This window comes from Lepisosteus oculatus, chromosome 17, assembly GCF_040954835.1.
Source record: "Lepisosteus oculatus isolate fLepOcu1 chromosome 17, fLepOcu1.hap2, whole genome shotgun sequence".
Taxonomy (NCBI): Eukaryota; Metazoa; Chordata; class Actinopteri; order Semionotiformes; family Lepisosteidae; genus Lepisosteus; species Lepisosteus oculatus.
In genome coordinates, this window is record NC_090712.1 from 8,460,359 (window position 1) to 8,485,077 (window position 24,719).

Consider the following 24,719-nt stretch of genomic DNA (forward strand, 5'->3'; position numbering starts at 1 on the left):
ATTTTCAGGGCACATTAAAGGTTGGACTGACCAAGGAGATTCACCGTTTTCCATTTCAACATTGAAACATGCAGCATCACCTCAGAAAAAAATCAGTATTTGAAAAAGGAGTGAAAAGGAGGACAAAGAAGGGCTGTTCTTTGAAAGGTAGTTGAGACAGGCCTCAGAGTGTAGGAATTGAAGAGGTCAAGAGATGTTGGGCAGCAATGCAATTTAGTCAAAATGCAAGTGGAAGAATGAGGTTCACTTTTGCCCAAAGAAGGAACATAAATTCTGATAATGCAGATGAAGTGGTTATATGACTCAGAAAGAGGCATTAATCTTGTTTGTGGCTTATAAAGTTCAGTTTTACGAAACATTATACTACACAACCCCACCAATCATGTCTTTTAATGTAATTAAGACATCTGTTATTTTTCAAATGTGCAAGTAAATATTTCTTGTTGCCCTGGCAACAAAATCTAAAGACTTAAGATAAAAAACCTTCATAATTTATTTAGAAAAGTCCATTATGAAACATGTCAATGAATTACAAGATAATTATAGTTTAGAAGGATTTCACAATTCATTTTGTTTTAACAAGGTGTGTTTTGTGCCCTATTTGAAACACAAGAACATCAAAAATATTGAAATTCAAGCTTTTTAAATGTCACACTTTGTGACTTCCCACCTTCACTAAAAAACTTGATCCTTTCTTAACCATAATGTAGGGCGATGGAATGTGCATTTCAAGTGACTAAAGCAGGAGATTTCTACTGAAGATTACTGTCAAATGAACTGGTAGAAATGTTAATTCCTAGTTGGAAAGCAAATGCAAAAAGGTCTCCAAAATCTGACAGAGAAAACTAAATCAGTCCTGCTAGCTGTTTACACTCTGTTGCCCTTTTAAATAAAACCACGTTATCCATCCTTGTGTCCTACACTGCCCACCAAACCTAACACCTTTTTTTACTTTTCAGTTCACAGTGGCCTTGACAAAACAAAAGTGTTAGCTATCCAGACAGTAATCAGAAAAAAATATATAATATTTTTTTTATCCTAAGAAGTTAAATATTAAATCCTGTGTGAGTCAATTGTAATACTAACGTCAAACTGATAAAAGCTCCCCTTGAGTGTTTCCTCTAGTGAAGTTTTTCAAAAGCCAACAAGTATTAAACAGATAACCATAGAAAGCTTCTGATTCTTTCACTAAGAGCAGCTCGAAGGAAACACAAACATCTAAGGATGTTTGTGCAAAGCCTGAAACTATTAGTCATACTACAGAACGTCAGCTGTAGGTAAGAAGTGTTCTTTCAAGGATGGGAAGCTACAAATATAGCATACTCATTATCAATATCTTGCACCCTATTCTGTACATTCATTAACAGAGCTTTTATTTTTGGCAAGGCATTCATCTTGTCTCTGGCTTGCTGTGTTAATGAATGGTTTAGTCACCAAGCAAGTACACAAGGATTGTGCCAACCACGCATTTTGCTAATGTGCTTTACAAACAGCCTAAATGGCTAATCAATCACAATGCAGTTTTGTACTGTATTAAAGGTAAGAAAGAATATTGCTGCCTTCAATTGTGAAAAGCAGCTGAGCACAACTTTCACCTCAGTGACAGTCCCTTCAAAGGAGTACCCTGTTTCATTAATCTATTAAGACCTCCATTAACACAAGGTTTAACAAAAAAGAACAATGAAATCACCATATTGCAGTTTTTGGGGGATAACAAACCCAAACAGTAGTATAAACATGATTATTACATTTTAGATTCATGACATTGTATTCCACCCCAAACAAGCTGTTATTGAGGCTAGCGTAAACTATCATGCAATCCATTCAGAATACAGAAGAAATTACTCCATAGACAATAGGACAACACAATTTCTGTGGCAGACTTAAATAGATCTGATATAATTTAAATCAGCTAAAATCCTTCCACACGAAATTGGAAATATGAAGTTAAAGATCCAATTTACAAAGCACAACAGAACAATTTAGTTTAAATATGGAGTGTGAGAATCAAAGATGGAATTTGTAACAGAAGAATACAAAGTGAAAATTTTAGATCCTGGAAAGTAATTGTCCAAAAGGAATCATAACATTAAAACTATGAGATCTCAATTAGTCTCCTCTTCCATTGAATAGAGTATTACTAAGAATATTTCTACTAAAATAACGTTTAACTGTTTAAATTTTTCTTAGATGTCTACAAGAAGTCAAGCTAATGGGAATCCATTCTGGAAAGAAATGAATCTATTAATTGATTCAAAACATCAGTCCATTCTAAATATAAACATCTAAAATAAAACATCTCAGATCTTGATAGATTATTAGGCATTCTCATGGTTAAAATTCAACACCTTGTAAAAGCCCTCAGATTTAGGACTCAGTAAGACTGAATTTCAGGAATATTATTTCAGGAAAACTAGGATACAGTCAACTAATGCAACAAACATTGACATGCAAAAAAAGAGAACACAAAGAAGGCCAAACAAAGAACATGTTGTGAGTCCATACTGGATAAATGGAAAAGGGCAGTGTGATGGATACTGATGTGAAATATAAAAAGCATGCATACTGTACATTGACTCTGTTCTGTCCCTGTATACAGTATGCTATGTGCTGTATATTTGAATTACTGCACGGTATCTTACAGATGTATAGAAGCAGTTTTATTCCTGAGCTTTAACCTACAAAATCAATTACTAAAAGATCACATGTAAAATGTTATTTTAATTCAGTTTATGTTCAAATTAACCTAAACAGGTGCAAAAATCAATGGCAAATAAAGGTCATATAGCAGAGATGTAATAGAACATGGTTTAAATGAATGAACAAGCCATCGCTAAATTGTCCAATTAAACATAGATAGAGGTTAAAAGATTTGCGCCTCCTTTGCCACCTTAATTCCTCACAAAAGATATATTATCTTATTAAGAACTCAATCGTAAAATGCCACAGAATGACTGACCTCTGTTTGCACATGGATTCTCCCTTTGTTGTGGTAACATCAAAACCTATTACAATAAATTAATCACACTTGCACCAATGCTGGACAGTCATTTTGTATTGTTCTTCTCCACCGATCTTTAAATGAAATATTCCTCTAACAAAGGAATTATTAACTCATATGCTTCAAACACATTTCATAATTACATTTCCACCTGGGGAAATTTTACCACATGTATTCTATTAACATCCTTCTGGATGGGATAGGGGTTTAGGTCACGCACAGGCAGGAACAGTACAGACACATCCCCAGGGCTGGATGTTATTAGTTCATTATTTCTGATCAGTCAAAGCTTGGGCAGATGATACAAGCTTCCAAACCACGTAACTCCAACAAATGAGTCTAATCAGGAAAACAAAGATTAACCACTATGTAGCAGGTTTTGTTCTAGTTACAAATGGCAGTCAGAACTGCTTGTTCAGTCAAACAGCGACTACAGTACAGCATTGACTGCAGAGTAATAGTACATTTCTGTCAGTGTTCATCTTTAACAAACCCATGCCAAATGATCCTGCATACGAATATGTAGAAAATAAATAAAATGGAAATTTAAAACAGACTAATCACGTGCCATGTTTTAATTTAAAGCGCTAAAATACAACATTCAAGATTATAATAAAATTGTTTATACTGGTGCACAGAATTATTGCATCACTCAGATGCAAAATATTGAATTAAATACATTAACCATACAGTAGCTCTCAAATCAAATCCCACAAAATATGGACAAAGAACTGTTATGATTTTTTATAAAAAATGTGAGACACGGGCAAAATGAAAAACCTTAAAAACATAGTATCGAGTATGTTCTCCCTCAACATTAACACAATCCAGGCAGCACTAATCCTGAAGTCTGATCATTAAAAACATTGTTGTCCTTTTTCTGCATTTAGCCTATCTTTAGTTTAGCAGCATTGTGGATTTAAGTTTTAGCCAATCACTTTATAAAGCAGACCAGAGTTTGGTCACGTAACTGTCTCGGATGTCAGTTAGAGACCTGTACAACTCTTTGTAAATGTGTTTCAAGTTTCTGTCAGATATTTAATAATGGTATAATAGTCCTGGACCTGTGTAATGTCCCTCTGATTTCAGGACATTGTCTTAGAGTTTCCGATTTCATGGGATACGTTTGCTGATTGCTGAAGCAGTGATACAGTATCACGTTAATCACATAGACAGCTGTCTTCATTACTCCAGCAGGACATGGTGGTATCTTTCTTGTGTTCTTGTGTTTACTTAAATCTCTGAAATTTCTGATTAGTTATTTATACAGAGTTTTAATCAGCTCATTTCAGGAATGTTAAGTCTTCGAAAAATCAAACAAAACTGGCTCAAGTTCTGCACTTGCATAACAATGCGAGGTGCTTAATCTTGTTATCCTAAGAAAAAAAATTGATTCAATCAACTACCGCATCGTCTCAGTATTTACAATGCAAATTGCACTATGATGATGTGGCTAATGAGATTTTGAAGTAAAACGCAGACCATCGTGTTTTTGCTGTGCTTCAGTAGGTCCCTGTTCTAACCGCCAGTTTTCCCCGAAGCCAGTTAACCTACTAGTATGTCTTTGGACTGTGAGGGGGAACCAAGGCACAAACCCACACAAACATGCTTTGTTCTTTTTACATTTTGCACTATGTGTTTACTTTAAAGCGGGGACAAAAGAAAAAGAGGCTATTCTTGAAAGTTTGTGAATTCTGTATAGAAAAAAAAAACACTGCGTTATTATTCTTGCTCAATAAAGGATTATTGTCTTGGGATCAGTACAACTACTGTTATGATAAATGATCAACATGATTTTCTAAAAGTCTGCATCAAACGCTTCTGTTGTCTAAATCTCATGGATCAACTGCATCATTCTCATAATAATAATTATAATAATAATAATAAAGCATTCACCCTCTTTCAAAGAGCATCTGCTTCTGTTGTCTAAATCTCATGGATCAACTGCATCATTCTCATAATAATAATAATAATAATAATAAAGCATTCACCCTCTTTCAAAGAGCATCCTAATAGGCATTCTAACAAGACAGTTATTTAAGTGCTACAATATTTAAGGTGCATTTAAATATAGTTTTCTTACCATTAGGTTTCCACCATTAACACAATGCACATTGAAAAGTTGAATTAAAATGTTTTTTTTTAATCCAAGGCTGCAGCTTTTCAGGTTTATTGCTTATGGGACTTTTCACTGTTGACACTGCTATAATCATAGATATTTAGATGTCAAATAAACTGCCAAATGCTTGCTTGGCAGCAGAATTTTTATGATTGATGAAGAAATACTTATCCTGCTCTAGGCAAGAAGAAATCAAGATTGAAATATGACTGAAAAAAGTGGCAGCTGACTGAGCACTACACTGAACAACACAACAAGTGAAACATGACACTCGCCAAAACTTGGGAACAGTTCACACTGTCTGTGCGGACTGTTTCCATCATAACTGCAGAAACATCCAACAAAGAAACACTGCCAGTACTCAGTTGGTGAAATGAGATCTTTACATTGGACTGAGAAACAAGTTTCTTTTGGCCGCAGAACTCTTGTAGCCCCCAAATCCCCATTTACTTGTGCAATGAAGACAAAGAAATTACAGTTTCATGGTATAAACTAACTTCTGTAAAAATAGTTTTATTCAAACAACTTTCAGATAAGATTTTAAATAAAGGTCCTTATTGATTGGTCATTACAGATCTCACAGCATTGCTTTTTTTAAGAGCATGGGTGTTTTCGCTAAATTCTGAGTTTGCAAAATCGTGCCTCCCAGATAATTTTCATCCAATTTCTTGTAATTCTTCTACACACTGATCTGCTGTGTAGGGGGGCAGCTGGCACCAAGTAAATGCTGCACTTCAGCAGTGGACAAAGTGAGTCTATCCATGGTAAGATTCAAAGCCAGTTTTTAATTATGTCCACAGGACATTAGTTAACCTACACATCAAAAAAGTAAGAAAATATGAACAAGTGCAGACAAGTGTAGTGTAGTGTAGTAAGTGTAGACATCACACTAAATGGCCCAATGGTGATATAAAGTGGGCCAGCGTGCACGGTTCACAGCCAGGTGAGGTTAGACTAGATAACATATGCTAAATCATCCTTGACTCAGGCGTCGACAGAGGTGTGCAAAAAAGAAGGATCTTTAAAACAAATTCTTCTGCTTTGGATTCACTCCTACTTAATCCTTACTTTCCTAAAACTCAAATTGCATGGTTATACTTGAATTTCAATCTCTCCCACTCATTCTTATTTACCATCTGTTGTGCGTTTTAGTGGCACAGTTCTAATGGAAAAGAAAGTGTTTGAAGGCTATGCAATCAATTTGAAATTCTATAGTACTACATCAAGGGAGTTAGAAAGCCATTAATCAAACTGAAATTATTCTAAGATCTTTCATACTAGCCTTTTCTTTTACAGTGGAGCAGATGTTTCAATTTTTTTTATAATTGTTTGTATGTTTTGAGATAAACACTCATAAGAACCAAAACATTTAAAGATGACACTTTCACAGATTACCAAAGGGCACCAGGAATGTTTTATTGGATGGTTTCTAACCCAATGTGATGTTTATTCTTAATGAAAAAAAACATTTAAAGGAGGACATAAATTGTTGTTTTTTAATTTTACAAAACACACCAATAAAATCCACAGAATCCACCTGCTCTTCAAAAAACCTTTTAGAGAGCATTTGATTTCCTGTAACACTCCTGCTATGTAAAAAAAAAAAATCAAAATAAGCTTAGCAATCTGACGATTTTGAAAGTGTTATGATTGTACCTTTTATAGACTGTACAGTTAAAGGTACAGTTAAACACTGTTAGGGAGTTCTCTTGTCCGTAATTTAGATTGGGAAAAATTGCAACCACTTATTCTTATGTAAGCTTTTCACAATAATCAAGACATTCTAAGTGTGTTGCACCTGTTGGAGTCCCGGCCAACGACTCTAAACTATAATGCAACAAAATGAAGCACAGAGATCGGTTGCTTAAAGGGGAACGGTCGTGAACAAAAAAAATTAAATGACCGTATGGAAAAATATTATAAATTTTGAATTAAGCACAAAACGGTGAACTTTGTGAAAGTACTGTATGGTTGCGAATCCCTGGTCTCCCCATGGGTCAGAGCGAAAGTTCGCGAGAATTGCGCTGTGAAGTGGCCTTTCCCACTCACAAATCACCAGAATGACTAACGTCATCTGCTGTACGAGCGAATAAGTACAGGTTGTGCAGCAGACACTTCACCGCCGAAATGTTCCAACATGATCCACATGCAGAGTTAACAAGTAAGTAGTATTTGTCGGCAAAACCACCTTGAAGACCCTATTGGATTAAAAGAGGTGTATTCACAAACCTGCTTGTTTACGATGAAATAAGGCCACTTCACATCACCGAAAGTCTTGTTGCTATGCCTACCCTGAAAATTAGTCTATTCTGTGATGTCATTTAGAGGTTTTATGAGGTACCGTACCTTGTTCCTTTATTATGGGTTGAAATGCTCTCACCAATGCTGATTTTTTCTAACCCCAAAATATAAACATAGCATTGCAGTTCCCCCTTAATTTATCATGACACCACACAAAAGCCTGATCAAAGAGTGAGGAGGCAGAAAAACAAGGAAAGCTCGCTACTCTACCTGTAGACTTCAGGGTGCGCTGTGCTCCTGCAGCACCCTGCAACATCCACGCTGGCAGCACTCTCTTCCTCTGCATGCTTTTCCCCTCTTCAGTCCTGCCACCTTCCGCTGAACCACCCTGACAAAACACACCAACTTACACCCACGGCAACCAGCTGCAGGTCGCAGTCAGAACTTCGAAGGAAATCAATTGAACAGGATTTAAATTTGCAATACCGCACCCCACATTTACTTTTTTCACAAGACACTGTCTGATTTTCAGAAGCATGATGATGTATACTGTTGAGCTGTGCAGCCCGTTTCGTCTATACGTTTGCAGACTATTGACATGGTCTAGACACTCTCCCCAAACTCTCCCACAAGTATCAGTGAAGGTCCAGAAATGGTTTTACTCACAATGTTTTTCGAAGGAGGCACATCAGTCTTGGCTTTGCATTCCTTCTCTATGGAGCTTCCTGAAGTTTCTGGATATTCCTGGGTTAGCCCCAGAGTCTTGTCCCTCAAATCATTCCTTCTACCCTGAGCCCCTGGCTTTTCACCCACTCTTGGTGATAGAAGGGATGTTTCAGTAACGGATACATCATCATCATCATCATCAGCCAAGGCCTGGCTGTTCCTAGGGGAAAAACAAACAAACATAAAAACACCTGCTTTTTAATTTAACTTAAACTAAACAAAACGTCATGCCTTTTAATTTAAAGTGGCTTTTTTTGCATGCTTAGGAAGCCCATTGAATACAGTTTTTTGTTACCTTAATGCAGCAATGCAAGAGAGTTTACTTAGAACACAAAGCTGTGTGCCAATATACTTTACCATTAAGTTAAATGCCATTTGAAAGGTACTGAATATTCTACCAATTTCCTTTGCTTGTCCGCAAGTAAGAAATGCCCACATCAGAATATGTCATATTTCACAGTGTATATGCTTTCAATACTAAGTCAACGTTTTGTTGTGATTGAAGTGGAGAAGGAAAGGTCAACAGAAAGTTTATCATAATTAAATCTCCTCCAACCTTTGATTCTTCCGTTACCAAGAACCGCATGATGAATAATCATGTCTAACTTTTTTTTTTGTTCACAAAATGTCTTTTACTACAGCAATCAGCCACTGCTGGATACCCCGAGTGGCTTCAATGCTTTGTTTTGTGTTTTTTAATCTTGTACTTCAAACATCAAAGCACATCAAAGATGCAGAGGACCGAGTCAATAGTACACATTTCAAAAGCACCCTCTCTTCCATATTGTTTTTTTAAATAAATAAAATCATTTGTACTTTATAAGCATCCAGCCTTGTATTTTTCATTTCCAATATGATATACATTTAGTATATGATATGTATTTAGTATGATATACATTTAGCATTGATCATTTTCAATTTTTCATGTAAGAAAAGATTAAGAAGGTGGCTTTTAACTAAACGCTGTTTTGCTAAATCATTTACTAGCCGCATAAGGTCTGCATTAAATAAAAACCCACTCTCCTACCGTAAATTAAAAACCTGATTATTCACGGAAGCTTTAATGTCTATCCAGGAAAATCAACAATGAAGTTCTGGGCTTTTAACTTACAATTGGGGTATAATTTTGACGTGACCCTGTTTTAGCTATCTGCCCGTGTTCAATTCTGAGGTAAAGAAAGCTAATAAATTGTCACTAAAATCTAAAATGTTAAGGTTGTGGGGGTCCTCTGCGGCTCAGCTGGTAAAAGTGTTGGCTGAGGTCTCCGATCTGGGTGCTGCGGGTTCGATTTTGGGTCATGTCACTAGACGACTGAGACCAGGATGAGGGTCGGGTGGGATTAATGAACCAGGGTGTCTTAAATCCTGATGATACAGAGACCACAGCCACCTCCGGGCACTTGCAGGCTAGCAGTGCAGACAGTGAGGAACAGATCTAACAGATCAAACCTCCTGTATGGGATGGGTTGCGAAGCCTGTGATGTGTTAAAAGATGAGTGCCTCAACGGTTGGCCACACTTCTTGGTTCTCTGATATGTCTTAGCCAGGGAGACAAAAAGCCAAAAACATATAGCTGGCAATTCCAAATTAGGTACGAAATGAAATAAAAGCTGGAACTGGCAATTATGAATTGAAACAAGAAAATGTTATATTGCATGGTTCCATTTGCAGTTTCATACATGTTTTTCTCCCTAGCTCAAAGGTATGTGACGTGTTTTTTAGATGTCCTCCAAATTCAAATTAAAAGCAGGAATTACTGATGGATTGTTACAGAAGGTAATAAAATCAGCTCTGAAAAAACATTAACCGTTGCATTATTTCAAAAAAAGAAATTCGGGGGGGGAGGTAAAACAAAAAGGAGAACATCTATACACTAACAACACAACACTAACAACTTTCGGGTAAGAGTGTTTGTATAGGCAGGTCTGTTTGAATCCTTGCTGCACTTTGAGTGCAAGCGGAATGCTTTACAGAAGCCTAATCTCTGCAGCGCATCGTTTTTGGAGATACCTCTGAGTGCTGTCACAGTTGGTGGAGACGACCCTGTAAATGTATTTTCCTGGGAGAAGAGAAAAAAGGTCTCCAGGGAAGAGAGGGTGCCATTTATCTTTCTCCAGGGGGTGGGGGAGGTCATCAAGGGAGGACTGATAGAAACAGGGATTTAAGTGAGTCTGTAAGGAAGGGAAAAAAAAGATAAATTTATCCGAATTTAGTCGATCAAGATATAGTAAAATAATACAGTGGACCACAAAAGCGTATGCTTAATGTTTGTCCAATTCAAGGAAAAGCCTTCCAGCAAACAGGTGCAATAAACACAATCAGCAATCCTATAAGCAAACACTTTTCTAAGCTGCTGCTTACCGGTGTCTGTCTTAAACTGATCAAACAGCACAAACAGCATTATTTTAGTGGATTTTTTCATAAGGACTGGAGCATGACTGATAAAAAAACATTTTCCAGTGATCTTATGGAAACCAAAATCCACAATGAGTAGAAAAGTGTATACAGTTTTTTTTCAGTTTATAAACTCTATAACCAGAAAATGTTAATAAAAAAAGCCAAATAGGGCACTGGAGTGCAAAAGAAAAAAATTGTTGGAGAGTAAGCAATCTATTTTTAGGTGGAATTAAGTTATTTGAACTTTCAATTACATTTTATTTAGAGCTGTAGTTTACTCCAATTGTCCAGAGACATACTGGTAGGTTAATTGGGGAAATTGGCCCTGCTGTGAGTGTGTGCATGTATGTGTGTTTTGCCCTGTGATGAACTGGCCTTCCTAGAACCCACTGCTTACTGGGATATGCTCTGACCCCCCTGTGACCCTGTATTGGATAACGTGGTTAGAAAGCGGATGGATGGATTTTATTCAGACTGTAAGGTCTCCTGTCTTGAGAGGTAACATGTTCAAGACAGTGTTTCCAGGCAATATTTTAAAAAACATTTACATCTTGCTTCAGATAATTAATGAGAGTAAAAATGATTCCAAAACATTTTTTTTGAACATTTTTAAGTAGCAATCACATTATAGCCATATTTCATGGAAAGCCTTAGCTTCAAAACTTCTAATTCGGCACCACAAATTGATATTGATTATAGCAACTACTGTGAAGTCTTGCTAAAACCACTTTACTCGATGTTCAAATGGATACACACAGATCCAATTATAAAATGAAACATGAATTCACCTTGTAGACACCCACTGTCAACAAATTACTTTTTTACATCATAAATCAACTTGATCAACAGCAATGAAACTTGAAATGAAACAATGAAACAATGTAAATTTAAATACATTTTAAAAAATTAAAAATAATACTCCTTGTTAATAAGCTAATAGGATAACTTAGGGTATGCAATGAAATACTTGTTTATTGTAAACAGATTTCAATGTAGTGTCGGAGGCAGAACAAACATGATAATGTATTCTTAAATCTATAATTGACTACACTCTCTGAACAACCAACCTCATCAAAGAGAAAAGAAAAGCACTAAAACACTCACTAAAAGACGTGAAGTCATAAGTGAAAATGCAATGGAAAAAGCCCAAATGACATGCTTCAGCCTTACTGCACAGAAGGGAGGGTAATTTACAGATAAAAGTGGACAGACACTTAAATCTCACACTAAGAAAGAAGACTACACTGCAGGAATTGTCAGCAACTCTATAGAGGTTACAATTCTTTCCTTTTTTTGTAAAGAGGTTTGCTGATTTCTTGTCTTTAGAATTTCAGCTGGAAAGGACATTGATTTTCTCAGGCATAAGGACAACTTAACAGACAAATGTTGCCTTTTTAAAAACCCGAAAGTGATGTAATGATTATATCTAAGACTTTATATCTCTCAGTCCAGATGCCCTGGCTCCACAGATGGACCCTACAGTACAAAAGGATAGTGGTTCTACTTTTCCTGAACAGCTTGTCAATGTTAACTTCATATATTACCTCTTCTTACATACACAAAAAATAATATTTACATTTTCTCAAACATAAAAAACTTTGAAACATTTCAGCAAGGCCATAGTCCACTTCCTCAGATGAGTTCAAAGATTTTTCCCTTGTTTCTCTTTTTTTATCATAGGATATGGTGCTAAAGAATAAATGAAACCTAAGGTTATGCCTGCTTTTGTCACTAACAATGGAGCTGTGCTTTTTGATTAGAAGCTGCATTAATTAGCCGAGGACTGACTATATCTGCGGCCCAGTGATCTTAACCCTTATGAAAGAAAAAGGTCAACAAATGTATTTCAAATGATTTATTTTGGCTATTTAAATCAGGAGGAAATGAATCTGAAATATGCTGGTTATTCCTTAGAGTATTAGAGGTTAGTCTGTAATTATGGATCTAATTACAATATCTGACCCTACTTACTGACCCTACAAATTCACAGGAACCAATGTCTGAAATGAAATTGAATTTCTTTCAATTTTTTAAAAAAAGAACACTTCAGTGTCATTAGTAAATTTGTTCAGCCATCTTGTGCGAATTACATTTCCTGCACTGCTAACAGGTGATACGTTCTATGTCATATGAAACAAAGAGTCTTTCTCTTTTCAATGGTAAATATGTTAAAGAACATTAGGTTTCCAAGACAGTTGTATTTATGTTTGCAAAGAAAATGTGATAATAGAATACACTTAGAAAGGATCCTGGAATGTTTTTCAAATGCCAAAAATAACCTTATAACTCACTCTACCAGACTTTCAGTAGGAGACATTAATGATCTCTCAACATGATTTTCAGACACACAAATTACATTTCAACTTCACTTTCAGATGGGGACATCCTTCTATAACACTGTTCTCAAGCAATGTTTCCTTTATTGCCTTAATATCAACTGCATCATTTCATTTATTGGAGATGGATGGTTATCACTTTTGATATTAAGATTTACACTCTAGCTCAAACTGTTCACCATGCAAAATATTAGGTAACCAGTTTTTCGATTTTCAGTTTCCTAAATTTCTTTGTCTATGACTAGCAAGTAAAAAAATGAAGAGCATTAAAAAAAAATCAAAAGTCTCCTTTTATACCACCATTTGATCACTATGTTTTGCTTCCATAAATGTTAAAACTCCCCACCAGTGTAGGAACATTAGATAAATATATCTGTCCTAACTGTATAGGACTGTATCTCAGGAAGGTTTTAATGCAGAGATAGATTCTAGGTGAAAACATCCAGTATAATGACATCCTGTGGTTAAGACTAAGTTTGCAGGCTCAAGCCTCACCTGGACACTGACTCAATGTGAGTTTCCTGAGCTCTTAGATGAGTCATAAACCTGAAATCCTATTATAAGCAACTGTTTCAACAGTAATTGCTGGTACAAAGTCTGCTGCTACACCTCAATTCCTCTGCAAGCTGAATAATAAACTCTGTCAAATTACTAACTATACTGAGCTAGTTTAAAACACGATAGGTTGAGGACTATCAAACACACCTTAGTGGGACTTATTAAATGATGAGACATATTCCATGAAGTTAAGAATACTACTTTCTATTACTCTGTTTATGGTGTTAATTATACCTAAACCTTTGTATTTCAATCTGTTGGAAGCTTTTCTAATTAACTTCAATTATAATAATTTATTAGAGGTTGTAATTCTGCCTTCAATCTAAATTGTGTTTGTACAAACCGATACTATATCAATACAGTACATTTAAAAAAAGCCTGCAGGGAAATTCTATGTGGAATCTAGTAAACAAAGGTTTAATGAGAAGCCATTCATAGATCACAGCAAGAATAATCCAATGATATTAGCATACCATGCTTGCCTTCCTATAGCTACTGGTTTCATTCACTAAGTAATAATTTGCTTGATGTACAGTATTAGTGATAATGATCTGTTAAAAAAGCATATCTGATTGAAAGTTTGATGTTTACAGTTTTGAATTTAAAATAAAACAGGGTTTTTAATCCAAATTGTATTAACAATACAACATTGACAAGTAAATAAGTACAGAATCAAAAATAACCTTTTTAGATACAATGATTTGACTAATGAATGAATAATTAGAAAACATGAATGTACTATGGTTTCTCGCAAGTGACTAATGGGTTTTTAATTTAGATAAGTACCTAAGAGATCTAGTTCATTGAAAATTTACATCAATGAAAAAGTAAATAATCACCACAGTACAAATATTCAAAATAACAGTCCCTTTTTGGACTGCTGTTTAAGTGTTTTATTAATATAAAATGTAAATTTAATGATAAGCTAATATAAACTAGAAAGGCTATAAAAGCCCTTTAATATACCACCACAGTTAATATATTAATTGTCATACGCGCTTCCCAAGAAAATCCGTTTTTTGGTTTGGCAAATTAATTTATGTGCTTCATCAAGGTCAGGTGTAAAACTGAAGACTAAATGGAATGTAAACTTGTAAGCACATTTTTAATTTACCACAGTGAACACATAACTATGGAAACACTGGGCAAAAACACCGAAGGGACAATAAACTGAAGGGGAAAAAATATCTACAAGGGACCGGGTTTGTTTTATAGCAAAGCAAAACAAAACCCTCATTAAAAAAAAACAATTGTCCTGGGAATTAAAGAAGAAAAATCATACTGGTTTGATCCTGAGCTGGCCATCCACAACTTCTAGCAGTCCATGATTTCTCGATACTCTTTTATCACTGACCTGAAAGAACAGAACAGAAGGTCTGAGTCAGATTCATGCTGTTAGTAACAATTGACAAATTCCACCCAGCAAGATCAAAACGATGCACAAAGCACAAAAAAAGAACGGATGCAATCAGTAATGATTGTTATAAATTACAAGGACTGGTAAAGTAACACTATTAAATCCAATGAGGTTCAAGACTCAAAAAACAAATGTTTAGACAAACTGCTGCAATAAACCTTCATGAGAAAGTTCGATATTGGAAGAGCTCAATATTCTTTTCAATTAAGAAGACATAATATCACGGTAATTACTGAGTCTATTACTCTTGTTCAATGTTTGCAAACTTCTTGATTACTACAAATATAATATTGTAATATGTGCTTAATCATTTTCAACAATTTTAGGTAATAGCCATCAGAACCACAAAATGAAATTATAAAAAATATTGTTTGCACATGACAAAGCTGTAGCTGATATGAGCTGCTTTCAGTTTTCTCAGTGACAAAAATAAGAGGTCATTTATATTCATAACATCTAATCTAAAACCCTGATAGGTAGACTTCAAAGATCCTGTTGTCTGAAGCATAAGACTATACAAATTGTCTTTGCAAACTTCTAAGCAGTATTTTCAATATTCCACACCAGAAGGCACCACAGCCGAAATGGTTGTGTTTCCTTTCTTCTCTTTTCAGCACTGAATAAACTTTTACTTGTTCCTTTGTAGGCTACGCATGCTGACGCAGCTACCTACTTGTATTTTCAATATAATACATTTCCATGAAGCACAAATCATAGAAATCAATAAGAGATAAAACCCTACTGTAACCAGACTCAGCATGCACAGTCATCAGAACAGCTTTTGGGTCCTGTTTTTTTTTTCTAGAATAATACAGTAGAGACACAAGCACTGTGGTGCTGGCCTGAATATGTTTCTCATCCATCAGTGAAACCATCTTTGTTGATTTCCAATGCCATTTTATTTGTGTGATGAGAGAAATAATATAAGTGTGAGTACTAATAATAAGGGTTTTGGTGAAACAAAATCTTGTTCCTATTAATTTGACAGAAGCAGGTCTGTCTAACTCGCTCCTTGTTTGGGCAGATGTCCCAAAAGCAAGACATATCCACTCTGCAAAAGCCCAGTTGCCTCAGCACTTGGAAGAAAAATGCAACATATTAAAAGATCAGAATAAGATTTCCACAATTCTGTTTGGAGTCACTATGACCTTCCTTTAACATAGATACACATGTGCTTTTATCACACTCTCTAAAGACTCCATCTTATTTGTGAGCCACATGAATGGAATGTCTTCAAAGCATAAGCCCTTACGGTCCTGATCAAATTATGCAGATCACCGTCACCTACTGTACAATGCTGCATTAACCACACCAAGACAGAAGGCATTGCTGTTCACATCTGTTGTGCAATGGAAAGCTATAGCAATGTTCTCACCACACTCTTTTTTATACTACTTTCATCTAGTCCCTCCATATGGTTGCATTTCTAACTAATCAACAAACTCTCTCATTACAGTCTGACCGAACACATCAATCGCATGAACCTGTGGACAACTCTCACCTTTTATGTTACTAATTTTTCCTGATGACAACCCATAATCTGGCCACAGTTTCTAAAAATGCATAGATGACCGCTGTATATGTAATTTCTCTTCTGCTGTCATCCAGAGAAAACTTTTCCATCCTGATTTGTTCATGGGACTTTTGTTCATAACACCTGGTCAAGTCCTAATCTTTAAATCTCTTAGAACATCTTTTGCTCCTGACTATTATTTACCTTAATCCAGTTTGCTCAGTATCACACTTACCCTGCAATAAATTCACTACTTCTCGACTATTATTAATTGCTCTTTTCCTATCATTACTCTGGCAGCTCCTTCTCCTATTTCCTTCAGGAAATGCAGTAGAAATCTCAAAGAGCTCCCTGAACAACACCATTAATTTGACAGCTCTAGCAGTACTTAACCTGCATGACAAAAAAAAACACTTGCCCATTACTTACTACTGTATATAAGATGAACAACCTGAAGATGAATAGAAGCACATTATATGGGAGTGCAAGATGTACAAAATCCATCTTCAAAAAGACCAACATAGCTTCCTTCTAGTCATGATGAACCTCCATATTGATGCTTTGAATATCGATCAGGAATCTGCGTGTTTTAGGAACTTTCAGGACCACTATTGCAATGGATATGTAAGGCTTATGAACAAAGAAACAAGATTAAGATCCTTCACAATCTGGCTAAAAATAATTAACAAAAGCAGCTAAGAAACCTAAAAATCACAGTCACATTAAACAACATTTATTTCCCCAGCGGACACCCATATCATGGGTGACGAAGATTGGTATACAAGCAATATAAGCACATCGGGTTGCATTTTATGGCTAAATTATTTGTTTTTTTGCAAAGTTCTCATCAGACATGATCACAACATACAGTATGACTGACACTGAATCTCGAGCATATAAACAACATGTACTTCAGTAAAGGGGTTCTCTGCCTATACTGCATATAGATATAAAAACAGCACAGCATGATTAGAATATTTTGCTTTCTTGTCATTGAAAACTAAACTCATGCTGGTCTGATATCATTTGTGTGACTGCTCATGCATCACTAAATACATGCTACAGATTCAGAAATTTTAGGGGAAAATATTTATAAAAAACAGCCCTTCGGGACTAGCACTGCTGGAAACAACCATGAGTATTTGCTTCTAATCAAATCCTGAACAAAATATTACGTTCCTCTGCTTTGGTTTTAGTTCAGGGTGAATTATTTTGTAAGCATATGAGAATGAAAAAACTTGTGGTCTTGTCACCAGTTACACATTTCAAACTGAGGTGCAAGGAAACCCAAAAAATAACCACTTCTACTTTTATGCTTACAATATGGCCATTTTGAACAAAAACACAAGTACTACTTGTAGCAAACCATTTTCCTTTATTCTTTTTGTAAAGAATGGAAATTTAGAAAAACAACTGTGCAGGAATCCATGATATTTATATTTTCTTTTGAAAAACTGTGCTTTTCCAGGCTTCACTTTTAAAGATAATAAAATCAGAGTTGGTGGTGGCAGCACCAGTTTGTCTGGTATCCTAGCAACACCTCAAATTACATTACAATCATTGTTCTGAAACAGACTAAGTGAGCTTCCGAGTTCTAGACTAACTTAAGCAGCGCAATTAGAAATGTCTATCAATACCACTATAAATAAAAAGCATTCAGATGGACATAAGGTAAGATCTTTTATGATACCAGCCCTGGATTTCTGACTGGATTAAAAATCCCAGGTAGGGACATGGATTCTGAAAAAAACTCCCCTGTATATATAGTAAACTGTAAACATTGTAAGTTGTTTTGGATAAAGGTGTGTTAGAATAACAATCATAAGGACATCTGCATGGTCTTCACACAAATCTACAATTGTTCTTCCAGAGCATACAAGCATTCATCTAAGACCCCACAGGTTTTCACAGAAAATGGACAGTATCCGAACATTGCTCTATCCTACATGATCCTGCACAGAATCTTACAAAACCTTACAATAGCTTTTATGATACTGTGCAGAATTGTGCCAGATTTAACAGGATCCTATAGATATCAAATATGGTTATTGTGTAATATCTTCAACATTTACACTTGTGTTTAAAACGTCCATGAAAAGCCATGAAAATCCAACCCTAAAATAAAATAAACTGTAAAAATCAATATTTCAGTTGGCAAAAATATATTTGCCTTTCATTAAATATACAAATGCTAACAGCATGTTTCATGAAAAAGGACTACAGGTACTGTAAATAATGAGAGTGCAGCTGTCAAGGCAGGAGTGCTGAAAAAGGTGTCAACCACAGGTTGAAAGCAGGATGTTTGACACTACTGATGTCTCTTGGCTCATCTCTGTAATGAAATGTTTCTGCTGAACATATGGCAACAGTTGTGATGCCTGCTGAGCCGAATGCTGCATTGATCCAGATGTATGTGACAAATTGTTCGGATTTATTATGGAAAGACATGTGCTCTGCATCGTTCTGTCCAGTACAAAGAACTATCGAGAAAATGGGAATAACTCTCACTGAACACAACTTTAAGAGTAAACACTAGAGATTTCAGACGTTTCTCAAATCTTGCAACAGCTGCCCTTTAATTGTATTTCTTTTGATTATGCCTTGATTGGAACTGAGCCTGCTTTCCTTGCTTTTTAAAAAAAAAAACATGATTTGCAATAACAGGGGGATCACGCTGGTCTGATGAAGCAAACAGTCACATATACAATCACGAATAGCACATCATTAAGTATTTATTGTAATACTGGAAATGTGTTTTTATTGGAAATATTGTTGCTGTGGCTGACTCTGAAAATGAACTTCAAAGCAAAAAGTCTTAGTGTAAAATGTATGCTTGGATTCATATGTGAATGTATAGCAGGCTAAGAAATAATTAGTTCCATTCTATCAGAGAGGAAAAGGTGTAATTTGCTTGTATTCTATGGGTATGCGTTTCACAGAAGAACAACTAAAGTCAATTGATCAGTGGCCTGCAATAAATTCACAGGAGTAGCAGCTATAACTCAGAAAGCAAACATCACCTCACTAAACATTTACGAAATGGATTTTGTCCTCAGCGTGCATTAGTCAAAGGAACAGCTTGTGGAAAAGGTTTTCAAATATAAGATTATTGATCTTTTAATGTGCAAAGCACCCGTATACTTCATTAAGGGTGTCAGATCTTCCCTCCTCATAATCTGAATCAACTGGCCAAGACTGAATCCTCGAGAATATATTAATTTGTATGACTGCTGCAAATTCTGTATTTTCAAGAAAAACCTTTTAAAGAAGGACTCACAGTTCAACCAGGAATATCTGTGGAAGAAAAGGAGGCAATTGAAAGCTTGCTGTTTCTTAAAATAGTTTTGCTTTGCGTTTCAGAATAAAAAGATTCCCCCCAAGCAACTTGTGTGCCATAATTTCAACCCTGAATATTAGCAACTTCCACGTACAGAGAATATTACGCCAAGATCGGATTGCTGGCAATCTGTTGATTCCCTCTTAAATCTCTTTCTGAGAAATCAAAAGTCGTTAATTTCTGTATTAGTCTGCAATTACGGGAAAACCATAGTCCAATTTGTACAAGATGGCAAAAATGTTTTTACAAGCCCCTAATTTTGAAATATCAATGCTGCTCACAGTTTTTTTTTAAAATGACATTTTCATGGGACATAAAAAAGGGAACAGCTGATGCCACATTAGGCAAAGATCCAAACACACTGCAGTACACATTCCTTTGTGGTTTTAATTAGGACCATTTTCAAGGCCATGCAAGTTATTTCTACTGTACGGACATGGACAGCCTCAGGAACCAGTAAGGCCAGAGGTCTCACTGTACAGAACTGCCTGTATCCATACCAAGACGCATGGACCCTCCCTGGAAACACACCGTCAACGAAGTCCAGAGAAACGAAAAAATGTTTAATTCATGGCCAACCCTGTGCTGTGCAGCTGGGCAATTACAAACAATGGGAGTTGCTAATACCACATTTACATGCCAGTAATCACATTTAATACCTATAAATTTGCTGGCACTCTTCAGCTTCATCATTAGTGCACTGCTTGCGTTAATCTGCGAGATTTGATTCCAACCCCCTCCCCACAACCCCTCTACTATTTCTGAAATTGTATCCATCATCTGTAATAAATTTATTTTACTAATCCCATTAGAACTCTAGCTAAATAGGTACGGTAGGATGTTTAGTGTCCAGGTTTAGTCTACATAATTATGACCTGAACTCAACATCTAGTTGGAACCTTTATTCGTCTTGTTAAGGAGCAGCACATTAACACTACTTGGTCCTTCCAGTGAGAAGAGATAAAAGCACAGGTATCCTAAGAGCGACAGACACCTCCTCAACTTCATTTCTCTGAATTGAAATATGTATAAAATTGTTCACACTCCATTTCCCAGTGTAGAAGAAATTGTTCACTCCCTTCTCTCCTTGATGTATTCCTCCGCAATAACTCTCTACACCAGCAATCATGGATAAAACACTTCAGTGAAAAGTTTTCTTTTGAAAGAAAAATATTGATGAATGCACAAATATTTTAAGATTTGATGAGCAACATCTTTTGCTCTATTTGTGAGTCTAATGGTATCTTTTGGCAAGGTACCATTAGAAATAATTGTTTTATAACACAAGATACAGTACATACAGGTAGCTCCTAAAATAAAATATAACCAACAAAAAGTGTCTTAGAGCAATGGGTCACCACAAGCCACTAGAACAGCTTCAACACACCTTGGCATAGTTTCCACAAGTGTCTACTCTAGTGGAGGAATGCAACACCATTCTTCCACGAGAAACTCCATCAATTGGTGTTTTGTTGATGGAAAACACTGTCTCAGGCACATTTCTCTCATAAATGTTCGATTTGGTGCTTGGACGGCCATGGCATGTACATCAAACCATTCAGTGACCACTCGTGCCCTGTGGATGGGAGCACTGACATCCGGGAGGATCTCACTCCCATCAGGATAAAAATGCTCCACTACAGGATGTACGTGATTACCCAGAACGGCTTTGTATTTAGTGGCATTTACCTTGCCATACAGAACCGCCAGAACCCTGCACTGTGGGAAAGAAGCACTGGTGCCACACATATACTTATCCACTTGCTGGAAACAGAGTGAAGAATGACCAGGATCTGACAGTATGACTTTCTTCCACTGCTCCATGCCAGTATCACCTTAGCTACTGATGTCCTCATAAAACATCAGCAAGATGAGCAGCCTTCCTCACCAAAGTTCCTGCTAAACATGCCACAACATTCACCCCTCTATGAAAGTCACTGAGATCTCTTCATCTAGTCACGGCAGCCTAAACAATGGGCAACTGGGCCTGCCCAGCCTTTTTATACATGACCCTAAGCATGATGGGATGTTAAATGCTTATTGAATTCAGGGTCCACACCTGCATAGAAGCACCTGCTTTCAATATACTTTGTGTCCCTCATTTACCCAAGTGTTTCCTTTATTTTGTTAGTGAACTATCTTGCATGAGATCCATAGACATCTTTATGGCATTGTGGCATCTTGCTTCAAAATCAGTCACTCTCTGCATCTTAAAGGAACCTTTTCATTTTCCAAATGTCCAACACACACTTTGGACCCTGCAAGCATAAAAGCATATTTGCTAAGCTTGGAAGATGCTTTATTGTTTTCACAATTCTTAATACACAGCAAATACACAAGACAGAAAGATCCTTAAAGATTCATTTCTTTCTGTTTACTTGACCAAGAAATCTCAAAATCTAATTTCTCTGGAGACATCTCCAGGGCTCACAGATATAAGGCAAAATCCAATGATTTGCAGACCAGTGACAAAGCAATTACCCCACTGATTATTCTCTTAGTGTTAGGAAATCACAGGAGGAAATGTAATTTATGTTTCTCCTTACAATCTAGATCAGAAGAAGGTGTGTGCGTGCCTGTTAAACCATGTGTCTACTTTATGGAATAGAATCAGTAAAAAAAAAAAGTACTCAGCATGCAAACATTTTACAGTACATCTAGATTTATACTGGTGTGGCAAAAATGAAACTTGTAGTAAACAGTGCCTATAATTTGCACCTTGAAAGGCTAAAAGCTCAGGACTCACAACAAAATAAATTATTCTTTGTAATAACTCTTTTTAAGTGACAAGGGTTCATAAATTAACATCGCCCGGTTTTAGCTCACAAAGGCAGCAGTCTGCTCCTCCATCCATAATACCATTATAGACTTGATTTTTTATAAAAGCTGATAGACTCCAAAGTAATCTGAAAATAAGAATTCAAGAAAAGCTCCCAACTTTAGTGATGTGCTTTTTGCTGACAGAAAGCCTTGTATTACAGTGCCATCTAGGAGTGCAGAGTGGGCTCAAACGCCAAAATAAAAAAGGCTTCTACATTTATATCACATTTCATTTCCTGCATTACTATATTTGAAAAGAGATCTATCTTATGGGTGTTACAGAACATTACTCAATATTACCTTAATTTATATTATCTGATAACACATGTAATCGTTTACTACATAGCTTGTACACATCAAACATTGGGTATTAACATCCCCTACCTTGGACGTTTTTCTTTAGTTTGTGTGATAAATAAAACCAGGCTTTTTGTGAAAGAAATCTGTTACTCATGCCAGCAGCTAGACTGACTTTGGAAGACTGTGTGGTCTTCCAACAGTAAAATTTCAATTTCTGTTCTCTTATTCTAGTCCCGTGTTTCTCAGACCTATAGCTGCCAAATTTCACCAATTTTTGTTTTGCATTTGCAAGATACAAACGGTTATGTGCATGTCCCTTGTATAGTATACACAGAATTTTAATTATATACTAGTGCAAAATATATTGCTGCAGGTAACAAACACAAATTAAATCAATGTGAGAGTTAGGGAAGTATATGATTTTCTGACTTTTTGCAAGGTAAATCTGCCCTTTCTATGCTTGTACTTTATTCTGCCACAGCCTACATGCTGGATGTGATTTCACTACACTTTAAAACGCTTTGCTTTGATCACAGTAAACTTTAAAGCAGCTATGCTGAGGATTTAAGTTTATGTTTGAATTGTTCGTTTTGTAAAGATGTTTTTAAAAGTCAGAAACTGGAGTGACTTTTCTTTCTGAAGAATATTGTCATATTGACTGGTATGCCATTTGAGGCTATGCTGCCCACTTGTGGTAAAGAAGAACGTTTCTGCTATTACAGACACCCACGATTAAATGTATATGTTATATACCTCATAGGATCTTAAAGTGCTTTGCTCATAAGAGGGGACCAACTTTATCCACCGATGAAGTGTAGCATCCAGCTGTTATACACGACGGTCAATATTGTGTTGATTACACGTCACAAATGTCTAAATGTTCTAAAATATCTTGCTTTTAAGCAAAATGAAATAGCTTGACTGTACCTCTTACAAGTAAAATATCTGCAGTGCTTAAGGAAATAATTGAGGTAGGTTTAAAAAACACGTACCCTGAGAAGAGGTCCTCTTCCAATTAAGGTTTCTCCAACTGGTAGCGGGATTGAACAGTTCCCGTCCAATGGTTCCAGTTCAAATCCCGACATGTCCACCTATCCTGCAGAATCAGAATTATACAATATACATTTTGACGCATTCTGCGTGTGCTTCACAAATGCAAGTCATAAACATTAAAACAACCGAATGGTCAATTACAATGTGTGACTAAACCTTGGGTTTTGGAACCTCAGTTAGAGTCCTAAGATCAAATCAGACTTCACTCGCTGGTCAATTTTTGTTACTGTGGTGTGTACATATAAGCATTCGATTCAGAAGAGAAACCTGAGCAATTACCCAACATGTAATTTAAGTCTAATTTGCCTCAATCCATTAGGTCATCAAATGTTGCACATTTATATGGCTAGGATGTCTTCAATAGTCTTCATATATATATCAAGTTCATATAATTTTTCTTCAGTACAATAAAGGTATTAAAACTTTGCTGATTAACGATACAAACAACAGTATCACTGTTTTTTGACAACCCTGTATTTGTGTAGTTGTATAGTTTTGCAGATGCTTAACAAGAAATCGAGGTACATATGCGTTATTCAGTACAATAAAGTACAAATAAGGTCCTTACGAGAAACATGCTCAAACGTGCTACTGATACCAGGCTATAGTGCCACACTTTCGTTTTAAAGGTCTGCTCTACGAGCTTAATCAATACCTGTGGTCTGATTTTTCGTTTGCCACCTGGTAGGCACTCAGATAACAGTTCAAAATCGTGTTTATTTCCGGTAATTTTACAACATAGCTCAAGTCGCATGCACCGACTATCACATAGAATTCTGGGAAATGTGGTCGTTTACACTACGATAAATTAAGGCCACTTTGAAATATACCAGGATTGAGACAACATTTTCCAGATTTCACCAAAATTGGTAAAAACCTCCATAAAAACGTAACACCTCCA

General features: G+C 36.1%; 1 protein-coding gene across 3 annotated transcripts in view; it reads right to left on the reverse strand.

Annotated features, from left to right (window-relative positions):
- aplf (aprataxin and PNKP like factor) overlaps positions 1-24,544 on the reverse strand; it is a 40,778-nt gene extending 16,234 nt beyond the window's left edge. For 2 of the 3 annotated variants that reach the window (XM_015362679.2, XM_015362677.2), the window contains exons 1-6: positions 24,474-24,544; positions 23,758-23,861; positions 14,661-14,732; positions 10,098-10,258; positions 8,028-8,247; positions 7,632-7,749 (exon numbers count right to left, since the gene is read on the reverse strand). In XM_015362679.2, the coding sequence (XP_015218165.2) occupies positions 7,632-7,749; positions 8,028-8,247; positions 10,098-10,258; positions 14,661-14,732; positions 23,758-23,850 (664 nt within the window). In that variant the 5' untranslated portion in view covers positions 23,851-23,861; positions 24,474-24,544. The other variant, XM_015362678.2, reaches the window with a different exon arrangement.
- Between the last annotated feature and the right edge of the window lie 175 nt (positions 24,545-24,719).